Source organism: Seriola lalandi, unplaced genomic scaffold (genome assembly GCF_002814215.2).
Source record: "Seriola lalandi dorsalis isolate HSWRI2012SDOR001 ecotype SW California unplaced genomic scaffold, Sedor1 jcf7180002054948, whole genome shotgun sequence".
NCBI lineage: Eukaryota > Metazoa > Chordata > Actinopteri > Carangiformes > Carangidae > Seriola > Seriola lalandi.
This window is the reverse complement of record NW_019525499.1, coordinates 415,916-436,009: the sequence shown is the minus strand read 5'-3', so window position 1 is coordinate 436,009 and position 20,094 is coordinate 415,916. Positions and strand designations below refer to the sequence as shown.

At 40.6% G+C, this 20,094-nt stretch overlaps 1 protein-coding gene across 2 annotated transcripts in view; it reads right to left on the bottom strand.

Moving 5' to 3' along the window:
• arid5b (AT-rich interaction domain 5B) overlaps positions 1–17,227 on the bottom strand; it is a 76,477-nt gene extending 59,250 nt beyond the window's left edge. For both annotated transcript variants that reach the window (XM_023394407.2, XM_087170438.1), the window contains exons 1-3: positions 17,139–17,227; positions 16,564–16,818; positions 6,378–6,612 (exon numbers count right to left, since the gene is read on the bottom strand). In XM_023394407.2, the coding sequence (XP_023250175.1) occupies positions 6,378–6,612; positions 16,564–16,818; positions 17,139–17,159 (511 nt within the window). In that variant the 5' untranslated portion in view covers positions 17,160–17,227. The remainder of the gene's footprint in view (positions 1–6,377; positions 6,613–16,563; positions 16,819–17,138) is intronic.
• Positions 17,228–20,094: the final 2,867 nt, after the last annotated feature.

The following is a 20,094-nucleotide window of genomic DNA, read 5'->3' as shown; positions in this document are numbered from 1 at the left end:
CGCACCCCCCCACCCCTCTCTCAACACCACCAAAAAGAAAAAAACATACCAGCGCAGGAGAGAGAGAGAGGGGAAGGGGGGTGAGAGAGAGAAACATAATCAATACAAACACTCCATTAAATTACTTCAAAAGAGATTTTGGACAGTTTGTAGGATTAGTTCTGCAGAAAAAAGCAGAAGGGGAAGCAAATATGTTTGAGGGGCGGAAAGCAAACAAGTGTAAACGATACAATCTGCCACATATTCTGAATAGAGGAATACAGTGTGGCGTGTCTTACAAAAGCGTGGCATTCTTTCTCTGTCAGAGTCACAACATACCATTACTCTTGTACCACCACGACACGTTCTCTTTATCTTTTCCAAGAAACCGCTTACTCCTTCCCACGTTGCAGTCGAAACATAAAACATTTTCATGTGTGATAGTGACTCAAAGTCCCAAATATTGTTCTGTATTGTCACCAAGACAAATCAACCATGAGAAGACAGCATCTGTCTGTTTCCTTATCACCAGTTCCTACCCGCATAAACATTTGGTGATGCTCTGAACAGTCTCTGAAAAGGGACAGAATCTACCCTCTACATCAAATTGAAATGTTCCGACTGAAATATTGTTGGGATATCAACACGGCGTATATGTGCCAAGCCTGGCATACAGATCAGATGTTGCATCAGAGGGAAATACAGTGGTTCTTTCCCCCGAGCGGGCGAGGCTGTAAAGAATCTTGAAATGCAATAATATCGCTCTGTGCCTCAAGCTCAGTCAATGTAAGTTTAGCTCTGATCACATAAAGTAATGTTTAAATGTCTTCCAATCTCATGCTGCACACTAATTCTAAGCAGCTTTTATGTATGAAGAGTGTTCATGCTGGAAAAATGATTAAATCAAGTAAATGTATTCAGACTTCAAAAAAAAAAAAAAAAAAAAAAAAGAAAGGCTTGATTTTTGAATGTGCTGCTGATGGACTCTATTGTTGCACAATGCAATGCACAAAGGAAACAGAGGACAGCTGCAAAAAATTCAAACTAATTGTGGAGGGTTGTGAAACAGCCCCAAGAAAAAAAATAGAAAAATAATTAAAATTTGATCTCTGTTTGTGAGGTTTAAAGGACAGTTCCTCAATTTTGAAACAATAGTTAGGTGTCCATAAGCACATTGAAACAGATTTTGCTTACTGAAACCATTCTTCCTGTTAATACTGACCACCAAGAGATCTGTTCCTAACATGCTTTCAATGTAAGTGGTGGGGAACAAAATCCACAGTCCTCGCTCTATGCAAAAATACATCCCAGAGTTTATCTGGAGTTGATATGAGGCCTCGGCAGCCTGAAGAGATCAAGTGAATATCTCCCAGAGATTTTTTTTTTAGTACAAAATACCCTTTTAGTTTAGTCCTCCATCACAGACGCTGCACAGAAACACTTTCCAGGGAAACACAAAGAGAGAATTTAGCACTAAAAAGACCATAAGTTTGTACTTAATTGAAACCTCATATTGACTCTTAGTGAACTTAGACAGACTTGGAAAACACCTAGTGTCATTCTAAAGTTGCAGTTTCATTATTACAAACCGGTGAAATGTGTTGATTTCTTGAATTCTACGCACTATACATATGACAGTTTCTCATAAGGTTGGCGGCTTAATCCTAAACTTCTCCTATCCACAGGTTGAAGTGTCCTTGAGCAAGACTCACTACCCTCAAATTACTCCTGATGTATATGTATGACAAAAAACCTCGCTGTGAACAAAAGCACCAGCCAAATGAGTGTAATACACTTGAAATATAGATGAAGGTCAGTTATTATGGATTATGTAAAAAAAAAATCCATTACGTCAACTCACAGCAAAGTGCATTTTGATTCAGAGCTACAATGTCATATTTTTCTCTGCACGTTGATGAATATATTGGATGGAAAACATCGACCATTTGCAGCTTTTCACGCAGCAAAGAGCCTCATGCGAGCACGTCTTTCCTTGAATAATAATAACTGACCTTCATCACCATCACTTGCTGAATATTCCATGAAAATGTTAATGTTTTCTGATATTTAATCCATCATGCAGCCTCCAGTTTAGCGTGATCCACTCTATGCATTTGGTGGGTCAAACAGCACAATTACAACAGCTTTAATACGCAACGCAGCAGGAACATTTTCAACAAATGTCTGTGATCTTTAAAGATATGAATAAACCCACTGACATTTTCTTTATAATTTTATGTTGTCGTGTGTTTGCTTTTCAAAAGGTGCTGCAGTACAAAAATTGTATACAAAGTCAAGGGGAGGGGTGAATGCTTTTACAAGCAACTGTATATTTTTTTTCTGCCTGCATGGTTACTTTTTCCCGTCAGGATGTTTTCTCAGAGAGCCCTGATCCTCGCAGCAGTGAGGGATGAGCCAGCAACAGATGATACTATAGGTGAGGGCAGGAGTCAGGAACACCTTCTATGTTCTTTGAATGCAAGAGTCACAATCTATGACCTTATATAATCCTTCACATCATCTTAACTCACAATCTACTCACCGGTTTCTGCACTGAAGGCTTCAATTGAGGAAAGACAAGACAGAAAACCTATTGAGCTATTTTGTGAGCAAGAGCCATCCTTTGTGAGTATGTGTTTTTTTTTTTCTATTTTTTTTTTTATTATTATTTTCCATCTATGGCTCTCTGTTTCTCCCGGCACAAGCCAACAAACTGTATCAGCAGATACAGCTCTCCGACGCTCGGCCTCGTAGTATACGACCAGAAACCAATTTCGGCAGGCAGCAATGAAAAAAAAAAGAATCAGGCCAGTTCTCCGGGGAGAGATAGAGGGGCAGAATGTAAACTTCCCTGGCAAGCCATCCCTGGTGGCTTTAACTGTAAAAAGAAGCTCTAATACTCACTCCAATACAAGATAAACTGAGTGGACACTTTGCATCACCTGATTAAGTGGATTACATTACGCATTATGTAAGGATTGTAAAATACTCCAAGCACTCATAGCAATATGCTGTCTTTGTCCTGTTCTCTTGGAATTTGAAGCTTATGTAATTCAGTTTAATAGTCTTTTTTATGAAGCGTTTAACGTGTTTAATGTAGCCTAATTAAAAGTCCGTGGGATACTTTAAAAAAACAATAAACAATACAAAGAAATAGTTGTAACAATTTGCTAAATAAACTTGTTCGATGGCTTGCCAAGAGTGAGATGAGAAAATTGATACCACTCTCATGTCTGTGCGCTAAATATGAAGCTGCAGCCAGCAGCTGATTAGCTTAGCCTAACATAAAGACTGTGGCAACCTTACAGGGTCAACAAGAGGAAGAAGTTACTGCGCCCAGCCAAAACATAATTCAGCACATAACCACAGCATGGTGTTTTTACATCTAAACAAGATAGGTTGTGTTGCTAAAGCAGATTTTGCTACCATGCTAACCATATTAGCTATTTTCCCCTGTTTCCACTCTTTATGCTAAGCTTAGCTAAACAGCTGCTTGTGGTAGCTTCACAATTTACTGTAAAGACATATTTAAGTCTTAGTAAGAAAGCAACTGCACATATTTCTCAAAATGTCAGACTATTCCGTCAACAGACTGATCCCAGATGTTTCTTTAACTTTAGAAAATGAATAAATGTTTTTAAAGGACTGTAATAAAAAGGTCTTTGTATGCTTAGTCAACTGCTCTTTTAAAAACAGTCTCAAAGCCTGACTAAAGTTGGCATTTCAATTATGATGCCAATCATCTCTCTGCCTTGCAGGTTTTGGAGAATCACAGTTGTGGATGCTGCAGGACAGCAGTGAAGGTCACTTGTTTCTCTAATTAATTACTTTAATTTGTGTGTGCATGTTTGCTTTCATGTCTCGATGCATTTCTGAGGACAGAATAGAGCTTTGTTCACTCACCAAACTATAATTCCCTGTGTAATGCAGATCAAGAACAATACAATATTGCATTCTGCGATTTGAGCCACATATGTCTTGTAGTATTTCATATGTTGCCTATGAGACACAAACACATAACAGTGCACTTAATTCACAATGGCAGCATGCCAGGAAAAGTTAGGATATGTACTTGGAAAAAAAAAAAGAACAGTTTCCCTCGATAACAATGGCACACTTTATTGCTCTTTAGCTCACAATGGTTTTCTGTGCAGCTTGTGGTATTGCTGCAGTATCCTGTTATGGGGAACAATCCAATTCCTCTGACATAGTTACAGATCAGCCAGAGAATAACAATCAGCAAATACATCATTCAACCACTCTGGGCTATTCTGTTCATATATACAATCCAAAAAAAAAAAAAAAAACTTTATATAGCACTATCATAAAAAAGCCAGTTTAGTCAATGAGCCAACATATTACACAGAATTACGGACATTCAGCTACAGGATGCTTTAAGGGTACTTTTATATCTGATCTGCTGCTGTGGCATGAATATTTCATTTCAGTAGTCAGCAGCATTGCAGTGGCACATTTCATATTTCTATGCAAACCCTTGCTCAGAGTAACATGCATTTGCCTTGATGAATAAGTGATCTCTCTCTCTCTCTCTCTCTCTCTCTCTCTCTCTCACAAACTCTGCCCCTCTCATATTGTCAGACTGTCAACAACTGACACACGCCAAAGATGTAGTGAACAAACAAACAAATGGATAAGTGAGTGCACACCACTGATTGTCGGTGTGTAGCATGTGTGCACGTGTCCATCTGTGTGTGTGTGTGTGTGTGTGTGTGTGTGTGTGTGTGTGTGTGTGTGTGTGTGTGTGTGTGTGTCAAAGTGTGTGTATGCCTGTGTCTCTGGTGCCCTGCCAGAGTCTGAGCCCGTTCTGCTGAGTGGGCAGATTCTCTGGCGGAGTGTCCCATCGGAGTGACAAGTGCATTTAGAAACAGCCTGATGGAGTCATTAACGGCAGCGCCGCTCATTAGCAAAACACGCACGCACAGGCGTGCACGCACGCACACACACACACACACACACACACACACACACACACACACACACAACCCCTCGGTAACAATAGCGTCATCGCCAGGTTATTACACTGACAACAGCTAAATCTATAAAATCTGGACGATACAGCACATTTATAGAAAACCATGATATGGAACATAATATCATTTAAGAAACGGGCTGACAAATCTGTTTATGAAAGCAAGCAATCACATACACGCCCACAAGCACAATCAAACTGTATTGATTACTGGAATAACAACAAAGCTTCCATTATTGATCCTCTTGTCCTTTCTGCGTATGAGATTCAAGCAATGCCGAGTAATCAAGGGCATTACAGCATCACACAGACACAAACACAACAGCTTGGCTTGCTGGAAGATCTCAGGCAGAAAGCAGTACAAGAGTCGTCGATAAACCACCATTTACTACAAAAAAATAGGCTCATATTTTAAAACCTATGGCAGTTTAACTTCCACATAGGCTTTGGGCATAAAATGATTATTAAAAATGACTTAATAGAGGATCATAAAGCTTAAATTCTGGCTTTACTCACCAGGATACATACTTATAACCTGACAAGAGGTACTGTAATTCCCATGGTATTTTTAGCATGTTTGCTAAGCTACATTATACCATTATAATCAGCATTAGGCATTACATCACAGCCATGTGAGAGAGAGGCAAATAAGTGGGAAACGGCTTCAAAGGGAACATTATGTTCTTTCTGATTATTAGGCTCAAATGCCAGAGTTTCCTATTTGCATCAGGTGAGTCATCTGCAGAGACATCCAGCTCTATGTCAGGCCTGATTCATGGGTAATGCTGTAGAGAGACCCCAAGAGCCCGGTGCAAGAATCAAACACTCGCTGACACTTAATGGCACCATGTACATGATGAATACTCCAGACAACCATTCAGACGCACACAGCAATGATCCTTAAAGCTGCTGAGATGCACAGACACAATTATGATCTGAACTGATGGATATAAAGAGGTATCAGAGGTGCTGTAGACTGCAGTTTGATGCGACTCGGTTATTTAAAGACATTACAAGCTGAATTATGTGATTTTTTGCAATGCTGCCTTTGTTGTTGTCACACTTGGAAAACAGAGCTGTTATACTGTGGGATGGTAATGCGTTGGCAAACACGCTGCCATTACCTCTAGCTTGCCTCTATTAGTGTGATTCTCAGCTCATTATATCGGGAGGAATTCCAACAACATACTGATGAATTACTCCAGTCAAGACAACACTTGTTAAACCAACCAAAGGACAATAAACATAAGCTGATTTATGGTGGAGACGGGACACAAATACATAAACCCTCAACACGGCAGCACAGAGAGACTGGAAACACTGCAGCAACCTTTCAGAATAAAGAGATGCTTTAAAAAATACCCTCAAAAGAAGACTAAAAGAAATGGAGGATTCTGCCTGCGCTCACCTAGCTGCGCCCTCTCCCTCTGGACATCCTTGAAGTTGAGACCGCTGGTCAGGGTGCTCTCTCGGTAACGGTGGAGGGCCTCCCGCCTCCCGTTGGTCCCCAGCTCCCGGAGCACGGAGGGTTTGAGAGGCTCGGCCTTCAGACCGTGGGCCCATCCTGAGAAGTCTGGTACCGTCCACTTCACCAGGTCCTCCAGCCGCACAATCACCTTCTCAGACACTGCAATTACCTCGTGCTGAAAGGAGGCAGGGCAGAATCCCAATTACAATCAGAGGAACATAAAGGGAGTTATATAAATGCAAGTGTGCCAAGGTCATTTTCTAGTACAACCATTTTAATGACTTTGTTTGAAGTAGTTTTGTTGAATAGACACAGGGAGGTACGCAGGTACGTATAACTGACATTGGAATTTTAAAATTGAAATCTAGAGAGAACTATTCCACGCTGAACATACTTGTGCAAAAAAATTTGGGATGAAAAGAACACATAAAAAAAATGCTCCCAACAAACAGTGTTTTAGAAAACAATGCAACCAATAGAAAACTTTTTTTTTTCTACAGACCGAAAAGCACAACCATTCATCATCAGATTATTTGTACACTATCCCTGCTCTAATAGTATAAAGATCATTTAGTTAAGGAAAAGTAGAAATACTAATATAATTTTAGACTTTATATACTATTAGGTAGATAAACAGCATAGAACTGCATCATAATATATAAGTGTATCATATGTTTTTATGGAAAATCTTAATCTGAAAAGTCACTAAAAGCGTCAAACAAAGTGGAGGTGAAGTATAAAGTAGAATAAAATGGAAATAGTCAAGTAAAGAACAAATAACCCAAATTTGCACTTCCGTTAAATTCCACCACTGGTAAGTAATGTGTGGCCGGATAAAGTGTCAGATTCAGGATCAAAGGTTGGGTCAAAAAGAGGTTTCAAATCCGAGCCAGTAGAAGAAACAGGACAAACAACAGAACGTCCTCATTTATCAACTAAATTGGTATGTGCGTCAAGTAGTGTTGCGGCTGTGGACACACATTCATGTAAGTAAATTACGGCAGCATGAATATGGATGATGTGGATGATTGCTGAATTGAATTTATGCCAGCAGTTAAATCAATGTCAATGAGGACGTAGATGTTTTAGACTTTTTGATTAGCATTTAGAAAGTCGGGCTCCTGATATTCACCGTGAATGCTGAGATTTTACGCTTTTAAATCACAAGTCACACTCAGTGGCTATGATTACACCTTCAAAGAGGAGAGGAGAAGAAGAAATGCAATTTGTTACAGCAAGGGTGTAATGAATGAACTGGAGAAAGCTGTGAGCCAGTGGTCTCCCTGACACACAATAAAATTAATGTGACACTGTCAGGAAACTATAAATGTAAATCTATAGCAGTCACATGCAGGGGCTGACACCGAGGCTGAAAATAGCTGTGGCGGTTTTGTGTATCTGCTTTATTCTGTTCATAACGTTGATTCAGCCCCTTTTAATAACTCTCGTACTTAAAAGAAATACAAGTTGAACGGAGAGGGAAGGAAGAGGAGATGCTTAAATGTGTTTCCATTTGAAGGACTAATGGATGAAGTGCTTGTTACCAACAGAGTGGAGTGGTGTGCTGGACGATGGCTATTACAGAAACAGGGAAATCTGGAGGACAGATGTGTGCAGGCAGAAACACAGACACTCTGAGTAGGTCTCTGATGTTTAACTTGGTTATCTCCAATTTACCAGGCATCTGTCTGCTTGTACACATTTCCCCTCAAAGAGCCTGCATATTACTGACATTAAAATAACACTCACTTATGTATTGTTGACATATTTACGCACAGCCTGTATGAATGCATAAAGGGTGGACGCAATAAACACATATAGGCTACACCTATACAATCTAATAAAATCCAAAAGCCCAGCTCTGCCGTAAAATCCCTCCTTTGTGGAACTTAAAATGTCAAGTTTTAGTTTTTTGTTGGCTTTAAAGCTGCATTTCACATGTTTTAAATCATTATTTCAAAGTGTTCCTCCAATTTTATCTCCATATTCTCAATACAAACACATGAACACATGACTTTTCAGCTTTTCTGATTCTCTCTGACTGCTCCGTCTATACAATTACCCATATTCAGTTCTCACATCATCTGCAACTACAGGCATATCAAATCCCAACCAGTTGGAGACAGTATTTCCTTATAAAGGAAAAGCCTGCGAGGGATAGCTTGATATAGCTGTGCCTCCCTCACTAAGTAGAAACATCAAACATGGGTTTTCGGTCTTCTTATAATGAGCTGTCTTCAGCTGTCAAGTGGTGGCGGGTGCTTGTAACCAGCTTTCCATGCAATGAAAAACTGACTGCTGTTTCTGCCTTCAGAAAAAGCAGGCCATTTGAATAATGTAGAGCAACAGTAAATAGCATTCAGCCTGCAGCCAAAAAAAAAAACACATTGTACTGTATCTCTTCAGAATTAGCTACTGTACTTTGATGCGATGCGCTGACAGCACATAGAGAAACAAAACTGTGAAATATTCCAGTTCAGTCCACTCGAAACAAAAATAATGCACTGAGTGTTCTGCTGCTGATGATGTGTGAGTCAAATAGCAATACTTCAAGTAATTCAATAGCACACCAGAGCATAGACACAGCAGCAGCAAATCTTAAAAACACACAGCCATTGCCTCCATATCAATCAGCTGAATGACATGGTGCCTTGTGTGAGTGTCAACAGATCCTGTTTGGGGACTTGTTCGGCTTGAGAGCAAAACACAACAGGTGAGAGCAATTCAGCAGCTGTCAACACAGTCCAGAATATAATCACTCTATGAACAGAGCCGCAGCTCTAAAAACAGGCTACATCCATTAGCTTTCCCATATACTGTCTTTTTTTTATTTATTTATTTATTTTTAAACTTTACCAGCCAGCTTCACGCCGGCCTGAAGTCTGTTGGTGATGTGTGATACGGCACATCCAGTCAGGAAGCTGAGGACTGACTTATGGTTTCCATACGTCACGATATATGATTGAGAAATCTGAAAGCAAACGCTGCAGAATTAAGAAATGTGCCGTGCCTCTACGTAAGAGGTTTTCTGAGAACTAGCCAACCCAGTCAGTTATTGAGAAACGATCACAACAACCACATTGCACCAGCCTGGTTTGCCATGATAAAATAAAAAACAGAACTGAAGAAGCCCGTTGGACGAGACGTGAAACGTCTTCAACTTGATTCAACTTTTATTGGAAGAAAACTGAAGGATTTCTAAATACCAACACCAAACTAGAGCCGCAACTATTATTTTCATTTTTCTATCATCTGTCAATTCAGTTAATATCTTAGTTTCTAGAGACCCAGAAAACAGTGAGAAAAGAGACCAAGTTCCTCTTGTCTAACTAGAAGCGTCCAAGAGGAACAGATATTCAATCCACAATCAGATAAAGCAGCGAATATCTGACATCTGAGAAGCTGGAACCAGTGAAGGTTTTTTGTAGAGCCGACACATGTCTATTAATCAATTAGTGAACTGACAGAAAAGAAAATGAAAAATAGTCAATAAATTATTTGAAGTCCTAAGTTTTTTTTAACAAAAGTGACAAAAACTCTAGTTTTGACGTATTAACTGTGAGTACTTGCTGGTTTTCTTGGTCCATCATAAGACTAAACTGAATATATTGGGGTTCTATATTGTTGCCTGGACAAAACAACTAATTTAAAGGTTTCAACTTGGACTATTTTCTTGTCCTAAATCAATCAAACACTGATTGATGATTAGAATACTATACGTTAAGTTAATTGTACCCCTACCTTTTTGTTTAATAAATTCATGTGTAACTAATATAGTTGTTGATTAGTTTTCTGTGAAGTCAATGAATCGACTCATTGTTTCAGCTCTAGATGCGACTCTACCAGATTTATCATTCCAGTGGTATTCATCAGCGTTGCGGGGGTCTTCTGCTCCATACTTGGATTTTCGGGGTTTCAAAGATGTGCGTTAGAAACTTGGGGCCTTGCTCTTCTGTAAATGCCGCACATCCACACTGTGCTGTCATTTCGCGTTAGGCAGCTTATAGTTTAACAAAGCAGCAGACACAGCCAGCAGGCCACTTGATAATATAGGTCAGAGGACTGCAAGCCCACAGCCAAGAGGTGACACTCCACATCAGCAACATACCAAACAGCCGGGTGTCATTTCAGTGACATTTCCTACACCGATGCATTAAGAGCATTTATACACTCTGAATCCCACACTCAATGTCTTAATGTGTCACCATCATTTTACCCCGGGTATGTCAATAAAACGCACACACTCTCTAACTGCTCATTTTATGATTGAGTTAAAATGCAAGGTAACACATTAACAGCTGAATGTTGCATTCTGCCTCCGTTCTTCTATCAATAATTCATGTTATTATTGCAGCAGCATGATATCTCCAAAAACATTACTGAGTGAATTTATTGCTATGACTGCACATAATGGACTCAAAGTGGAGAAAAACAGACTTCTGCTGTGAAACTGTAGATAACTCTGTTCCAGCAACCCATGACTCCAGCAATCTCATTGAAATTAAACTCGCTAAAATCCATATCATTCTATTTATATGGATGCAGCGGTGTACTGGTGGCAAAACAAGAACATAAGGGACACTCCAAATTCTATATTCGGTGATCCAATTAGAAACAATGCACCCTGAAATATTCCATATCACTCCGAAACAATTCCCCGCGAGAAAATCCAGTGAGGCAGACATTCCTGACTGTCAGCGTTCTGGGGAGGAGCGTCTCATCGCTCGGACAGGACTTTCAGCTTGGGAGTCAAGGGGTGCATGCTCCCAGTGGGTGGGTGTCTTTCTATACTGTGGGTACCCACATTGACATGCATGCACACACACACACACACACACACACACACACACACACACACACACACACACACACACACACACACAGTGCTCCTGTCACGCTGGGAAGGTTTCAGCCTGCTGCCTCAGAGAGGTCAGCGCTGGAATTCCTCAGGCCAAAGGAGATTAGTAATTGAGTAATGGACATGGTGACATGGACAATGAGGAGACAGAGAGGGAGACAGAGGAGGAGAAGTGGAGAAAAAGAAGGAGCGGGAGAGAGAAGAGAACGAGGGTATGAAACACAATATGAGTTCATTATCTATCTCCCCTCCCCATGACTGACCTTGGCTTCAGTGTCCCAAAACAAACTTATCTGGGAATTAAACAGGAGCTCTGGGGAGTAAGCCAGGGACAATTGAATTAGAATATGTTTTTTTTTTTTTTTTTTTTATGAGACCGCCTTAAGACCACAAAGAGTTCAAGGTACAACATTTAAAAGGTGAGAATTATTGTACATAATGTTCTGGCACTTGATGCATGCAGTTTATTCATATGCATAAAAGTTGCTGTAATATCTGCGGGGTGCTGAACTCATCTTTTATTCACTGATTCCATTAAGAGATTGCTCTTACATGAGCCGAGGTGATATATGAACTTAGCATTCTTGCACAGCTATAATGACAGAGAAAAATAGCGAGATAACAGGAGTTTTCAAAGCCTTCCTGAAAGTGGGAGAGGCATCCATCATGTAAGGTGACACCACAAAAAAGCTGCGTCAGCTCCCTTGAATCACTGCAGCTTTGTACCCTTGTATTTTAGCGAACGCACACAAACACACACACTCAAACACACACACACAAGTAAATGCATGATGATTCAAAATGCTCCATCTGAGAAACTACAGTTAAGACTGAATAATATAAACTGGAGTATTAAGCAAGAGCTTCTCATGTGTGGCTACATTTTCTCAAAGGTTATAATAACGATCCACTGTAGCTGGGGGCACTGGAGTCATGCATCAAGGCAAATGTTTGCCTGTTCAAGTGGTTAGTCAATGACAAAGTGGAAAAAAACCCAGCTAAAGAGCACCAAAAGTCTCCTGTGTGTTGACAAACTGGGCGCTGCTGGAACATATCATTACTTAGGCTGCGAAGACACAAAACAGTTTGGTGAAAAGAATCTGAAGATCTTGAAGGACAGGAATGACAACTCCTAAAGAAATGGGAAATGTTAGTGGGGTGTTTTTTTTTTATAGCCTTTGAAGTCCAGGGTATTCCATTTTAAAGGTTTTAAATTACACTTTCCTAAAAAGCTGGTAATAATTTACATGCTATTTCAGCAATGGTGAGGAATTCACTGGAGGGCAGTGTTCAGAGTTAATGACTTGTTCTGCGGCAGGAGGAGGCACACATGCGCGCACGCCACAAATACACACTAACCCCCCCCACACACACACACACCACCACTACCACCACCTCTAAATTCCTGCCATTGTTGTGTGAATGGGGAGATTTGGTATAATGCACAGACTGGCCAAGACCAGAGAGCAGTATGGATGTTCTTAAAAAGATCACTGTAAAAAAAAAAAAAAAAAGAAAAAAAAGTGCCATATCACATTTACACTACAGTCATTCAGCTGAATGACCTTATCCATCAAAATGCTGGTCGCATATCTAAGCCACTTACACTTAACACAACTAGCATCCCAGATGCCTGAATTACCCATTCAGGGTTTTTCCCTTAGGAAAAATCAAAGAAGCAGCAAATGAATACAATCTAATTTCCCTACAAGCTGGCTTTCCAAGCACTGAAACACATGCATGGACTACTGCCATGTACTGAAGAAATGGCTCTGGACGCATGCCAAAGTGTTTTCCACAGCAATCAATACTGGCCTAGTGCTGCAGTCCCCAGCCTGTCAGTGTGTGTGTGTGTGTGTGTGTGTGTATGTGTGTGCGCCAAGCCTTGTCAGCTAGAGGGACAGAATAGAGGAGAAGAGAGGTCAGATGAAATCAGAGGTGATGATAATAGCACATTAATATAACATGATCCAGAAATATTCTCCGAGGTTGTGAATTCCCATTAAGAGCTCCTTGCTGTATTTGCAGTAAAGTGGGATATATAGTGTAAGATAAGCATAAGCAATTAACCGCCTGAAGCAGAGTATACAATAAGTGGGTGTTGTGTGCGGTGAGCTGTTATCTCCAACAGCTCTCTCCTGAAATGGGGGGTCCAAAAACAGAAAGTATTACAGGCGGTGAGCAGTACCGGCAGGAGAGGCAGGCCATTTGGAGTGAGAAGAAATAATGTGTCACTCAGTGAGTTTTAAAACACATGTGACTGTTTAGTCGGTGGCAGTTTGCAGGCAGACAAATAGAGCAGAGGCCCCAATAGAGGGTTTGTCATAATGGGTGAGCAGCTCGACACAAAGCCTGTTTAAAGAGCAAGCAGAGCTCAACTGGTGAGGGTAAACACTGCTTGTCAGGCGGAGATACAATGAAAAATAAAGCTTCCTCCACATATGGACTTAATAATTAACTCAGTATAAATAGATTAATACATTTTCCCCGGATCTGTTTATCACCTATTCAGCAAACACGGGCGCCGAGAGTGAGGTTTATTCAATGAATCACTATTTTTATTTCCAGCCAAAGCAGAGTGGATTTTAAAGCTGGCTGCGTTTAAAAGGAATTGACCTCCAACCCTGTGACAGAAGAAAAACAAGCACAGTAGGTCACGGGTTGGTTCCTCTTGTCACTGCACAGCACAGCAAAACACAGCACAGGAGAGTCTGAGAGCAAACAAATACCTGAGAAATAACCAGGAAATTACATCATATCTCGTCACTGAGAACACAAGTGAATCAGTAATCCAATTCTGGTGAGCTAGTTCAATAAAAGCCTGTTCTCAAGTCTTGAAAAAGTTGTTCCTTTTGGTATTTGGAGGATATTGGCTTCAGGCTCCAGATAATAGCTATCTACAAGATATGAAGCGTGATCACATAAGAGAAAGGGAGCGACGCAGCAGCGGCTGTTTATGTGCCAAATGTCACAAACTGTTTCTGTTTTATGTTGTGTGAAAATATTCAAGAGTAAATCTAACATGATCTAAGAATAAATGTCATGGGCCTCAATGATACCAAGCTGTGGCTTTAGCTCATGATGCTGTCTGCGCTTGTTTAGCACTAAACGCTTTTGAAAATAGCACACTTCCTGCGAGCTGTAAGTTATCACGTCCTTATCTGTGTGAGTCAGTAGGGTAATTTGAACTCCTGATTTTCAGACGGTCAATTACAGATTTACAGTTCAGTGTAACTCCAGAGCCATTAATCTATATTTATGAGCCCTGAAGAAAACTGACTAATGTGCGGTTTATAAACTCCACTTCCCAGTGTGCCTAAAAATGAACTCCTCTCTACTGTTTACATTTCAAAAACAAACAATCTTTTCACACATACATCACTCAGCCAGAGAGTTTTAATATCACAGCTTTTTTGTGAGGCTGGTTTACCCTTCCTGTTTGTTTTGTGGATTATGGGTTGCGTCTGTAAGCGCTCCTAGCTGACTCATGCAGTGCAGATTAGTGTTATGGGGCAAAGTCAGCGAGAATCTGAATGGGCTCAGTGAAGGTCATAAACTGACTTGAAGTTGTCAGGGCAATTTCCACTGTGTAATATACAGTAAGTAGGCTAGTCTGATTTGCTGAGAGCAGGAGGTTTGCCAAGCCTTTTAATTGAGATCAGCCTGCAGGCACCTACATTGCACTTAAACGTATCATCTCCAAATTATATCATTTTATAGTCTGGGCCTGTTCTGTAATCAGAGTGCAACTTCAAAGCGAGAGCATCTGTCTCTGGTGTCTGCAGGATTGTGTGCTGTGATGCAAGTTGCTACATAATTCATGCAGGGAAATGACTTTTATTCCTCTTCTGTTATCAAACACACAAACTGCAGCAGATGCTTTTCCTCTTGTATGATTCTGTGCTTTTCTTTATATCCCAAATTCTTTGAGAATTTTTTATTTGCATTGGCAGTGCAGTCCTCCTGGTAGATATACCCAATGGACTGGAATGTAAGCACTTTGCAATGCAAATAAGTCTTTGGGAAAGGGGCGGAGTTGACATGGCGTTGCGCAAGTGTGGCCTCAGAATCGGCAATGCATGCACTCAAAGTAATTACTAAATAATTGCAGCGTGTTAAAGGCTAAAGCTAGAGCGCTTCAGGAGATGATACCCGCTCATAGAAGAATTCTGCCGCAAATGGCCATAAATAGCCATCTTTCTCATGAAAGGGAAATGTGATAGCCACTCTATTACTCAAGAGGAAAGAATGTAAGTAAACCATCAGCGGAAGAGTCAAGTACAAACACGGCTTTGTCCTTCCCTATAAACAATATAACAGCAGCAGAGAATAATTTCCATCCAGCCGCGAGTGATCAAAAGCAGAGAGTAGTAATTAAAGTGCTGTTGTCGCTGGCTGAAGAATATCAGAGAGGAAACAAAACATCATTTGTTTTATAGCCGGTGAGAAAAACTCAATAATCAGAGTAATGCCATTCAGTGCAACGATGTAACCGGATCACAAGCGCCACATATGGCCACAGTCAATCATAGCTATTGCTTTTCTGTGCCAACAACGCCTTAATGTAACACAGAGCCGTTTCACATTGTTGAGGATGGAAATGTCCACATGGAAAATTATGCAAAGCGTGGAGAGTAGTTAAAACGTGTCAGCGCTGGCTTTGCTCTGCCACGCTTTATTACTCGCTCTGCCTCTTTCAACATCAGGCGGCATTACAAAATATCTAATAACTATCGTAGCGACCGATCTGAGCCAGTTTGATCCCGTGCATTCATTACCGTTTCGCAATTTCCGCCCATATGTCAGTATTTGACACGCTTTACCAAGAAATGAAATGACAGAGCCTCGGCGCTGGATTCTTGCGGATTTTCCCCCTTTATAACACAATTAACCCCATAGAGCGCAGCGGCAGCCTTATTGAGCGCAGCTGGACAAGTGCACATTCAGCAGTTGACACCACAATAGACAAATAGGCTCAAGTAAAACTGGAGAACAAAAATACCGCTGTAGGTCAAACCTTTAACTGCTCGGATACATCAACGTCAATAGCAATGCGTGCGTTTACGGACGCCTGTGTCACCAGAGACTACACACACATCCACCGCAAACTCTTAATGCAGTGAAGATGCTGTTTAATAAAATGCTCGCGAACAAGGGAGAACACACACACACGCACACACACGCACACACACGCACACATACACACAGAACAAACACGGAAAAACACCAATAACGCACAATTATTCACCAGGCGATGAATATTCCTACCTCTCCATGAGTGACTGTCCGTCCCTGGGGAGTATCCTCGGGTAGAAAATAAAGTTTGGAGCTTGATAAAAGTTGCTTGCTTGTTCTTTCTTCCCAGAGCAACTGAAGCTCCGCTATGCAAATAGGATCCTCCGGTTTACATCTGACGAAGAAAAAGTCTCCGAGAGACAGAATCCTCGGTTTGCCGTCCCGGTTAAATTTAAAGGCTTTATAGAATATATATGGTCCATGTAAACCGCAAGACGAGCCCACCCACTGTAGAGGAAAAACACAAACGGAGAAATTAATGAATGGCTTATCGAGTCATTTGGTAAACAAATCGTAACTAGGTGGACATAAACATTTCAAACATCCCTGCGCGGCTGGCAAACATCACATTAGAATATCTCTGTTTTTTTGCACACAATCACTATCATGTAACTATTTTTAGATGTTCAACATATGACACAGATGTGGTCATACTAAATGCAGTGTGTCAAAGTTTGGTGTATTAGGCACATGAGTACATTTTACAGTCGGTGACGATTAGCGCAATGCGAAAATGAAATAAATCGACGGCTGATAACAAACGTTACCTTCAGTGAGTTCGGCTCCATCTCGACGTTATGAATTGATTAAACTCAACACGCTCTCCAAACTTGCTGGCTTGAATGGATTGCCGAAGGTCCTGCAAGGGACATATTTCTGCAGAGTTTAAAACATCGTGTATAGTCGATAAAGAGTCGTAGAAAAATATGGTTTGGAATTAAATACCCTACAGGAACCATTTTGTAAGTCTGTTTTTAATTTAATGCAGTAAATATATGATAATTATTTTTTAGTGTATTTATATTCAGCGTAATCAGGTGTTTAGGCAAAATATTATCACATAACTATAAAAATATCAAGACTTTTCAATCACCAGTGGGAAATAGTTTTATATAAAAGGATAAAATACCATTTTCGAAAATTTCACTGCCTTCAAAAGCTTAATTTGTGCTAATATTCCGTGTTTATGGGCTTTTCTGCGACTATGTGTCTTCCAGGACTTCTGTAAAAGACGTTCAGTATGAAAGCACATTTCTCACAGTAATGACACTGAGGCGCTTGCTGTGGATGCCTTCAAGAAACAATGTTACATGAAAGTTAATAGGGTTATCAAATGATTCCTCAAAAGGCAATGTGGGACCCGTGAGGTGCCGGCTTTGCTTCGAGCGGAACTTGGTATGCGTTATGGCTCAGGCGCGCAGGTTGGCTTTAATGCTGAAAATAATGGCCTTTATGTATTTTTTGAGGCGAGCATGAAAAGACAAAATTGGCCGAGTTAGAAAGCGGGGCGTCACGAGACAGAATTCACGAGGCGGTCCATTATCCAGACATAAATCACGTTAAAACGCTGCGCTGACCTTGTGAAGACAGCGGGATATAGCCTATATTTGACATGGGTTACATTTGCACAATCAAAGCCTCTTACATAATTATGTTGATAAATATTTATTGTTATAAACACCAGAGCATTAGGCAACATAGTCGAGGTATTAGGAGACAAATATTAACCTATGAATTATTAATTGTCGCTATATTTACACCAAGTTACAAAAACTTCACGGTATCTATTTACATCTGTGGTCTCATTGTCCTTTCGGGCTCCGCCGGCTGAATGTGTCAGCTGTATTTTATCTGCTGCCTGGAGTTGTTCATGTATTGAGAAGTACCCGCTCAGTCCACAGCGCTGTGCTGTTCCTCCACTGTCATCCCCCCTTTGCCCTGCATTTATCCACCACTCAGATCACAGAGCATGCAACAGCGACATAGGCCTACTTCTGACACCAGCTATTTCAAGTACAGTATTACGCAATGCGCTTTTTTTTTTTTTTTTTTTTTTTTCCAGAAATGACGGGCAGAGCATACAGGCGCATTGATTCACATCCAGTTGTGTTTTCCTGTCTAACAAACTAACACGTTTTCTTCTTTCTGGTTCTGCTGCTCTTATGAATTGGCTGTCTGGTATTTATCCTAAAGATAAACTGAGAATGATAATGAAGAATCAGTGCCATCATGGCTCATGGATAATGATTTCCACCTATTATATCAATGGGACTTAGCAAATAATTTAATATAACATTGAATATTTGGCAACAACATATGAATACATGTGTCATCTGTGTTTCTCCCCACTGTCCTCCATTCAAAGAAGCAGCAGAACACAGTGTATTAATACTAAAATAGCTGAGGCAATGTTCTGTGACAGTCGGATATTTTAACTACCAGTTTGGAGCATCTGTTTGGAGTAAAAGGTGGATTACACAGAGGCTCATTGTCTTACATGCGGCTGCAGCAGCGTTGGGATTCCTGCAGTGAATCCAATATAAACCGCAGCTCTTAGTGTTATCTTTCCTGATTTCTCTCACAGCCATTTCAGTGGCTGAATCAATGGGGTTGCATTGTTAATGGCAGCCACTATAATGAAGTCCTTGGTTAATCAATGGCACCACTCGAGCTCTTATCTGGCAATTGCAAGTGTTTGCTTGTCAACAGCCAGAGCCCAGCAGCGACTGCAACATTGTGATGCAGATATTGATGTGAATTGGTGCGAATGGAGCATCACACTGAGAAATCTTTACTGAAAGCAAATGAAAAAGCATGTGTTGAAAGAGAGCGAGGGATATTTTCTTAAAACTGAGTGATAGCACATGATGCATAAGACACGTTGAATATTAGAATCTAAATGTACAATCTCACCTACTTCTCTATATGTCACATCTTTATGATGAGATATATTTAATAAGGATTTATTAATAAGACACATGGTTTCACCTCATGAATGAACATGAATGAAAAGAATAAGGGTCCCAGAGATTTTCTGCATTAGTGTATAGACAAATAAGTAGCTTGAGAAATGTGCTGTAAGCCATATTGAACAGCTGAACATCAATTTCAGGCACAGCGGTAAGAATTAAACGTGTTACACACCATATCCATGCTAAAGTGTGGCAGCTCAAATCCCCTTTAGTAAATCTGAAAGTAACCCCCTGTGAGTCCAGACGCATGTGGGCTGTGAATCTTTCAGGTTTTTCCAATTCGGGCTCAGTTTACGTTCTTAAGCAGTATTTTCCACGTTTTCGGCGCAGTTTGCTCAGCGGCTGAGTGAAAGAAAACCACTCACTATATGAATATTCTTTGTTTCATTTTCAAAAAGCTGTGACACCAAACTGCTCTTACTGCTGCTAATGTGTGTTGACCGTCTGCATGAGTGAGCAAAGACGGCTGGAAAATCTTTCACAAAGGTAGGCACAAAAAGGGCCTTGTTATGGGAAATAAAAGAAAAACTGGCGGACACTTGCTTATTTGTTGCCTATAGCAGAAACACACAATGGCTGGATAAGTGGTAAAGCGTTAGTTTCTCTCAGCACAGGTGTTCCACATTCCACATAATGAGGCAGCCTCAGCAGGGAGCCACAAATGTGGTTGGAAAGCCACCTCAAAATGGAGAGCTGGGGTTACAGTTTGAACCACAGCAAAGCAATACAAAAGCCATTAAAATAGCATATT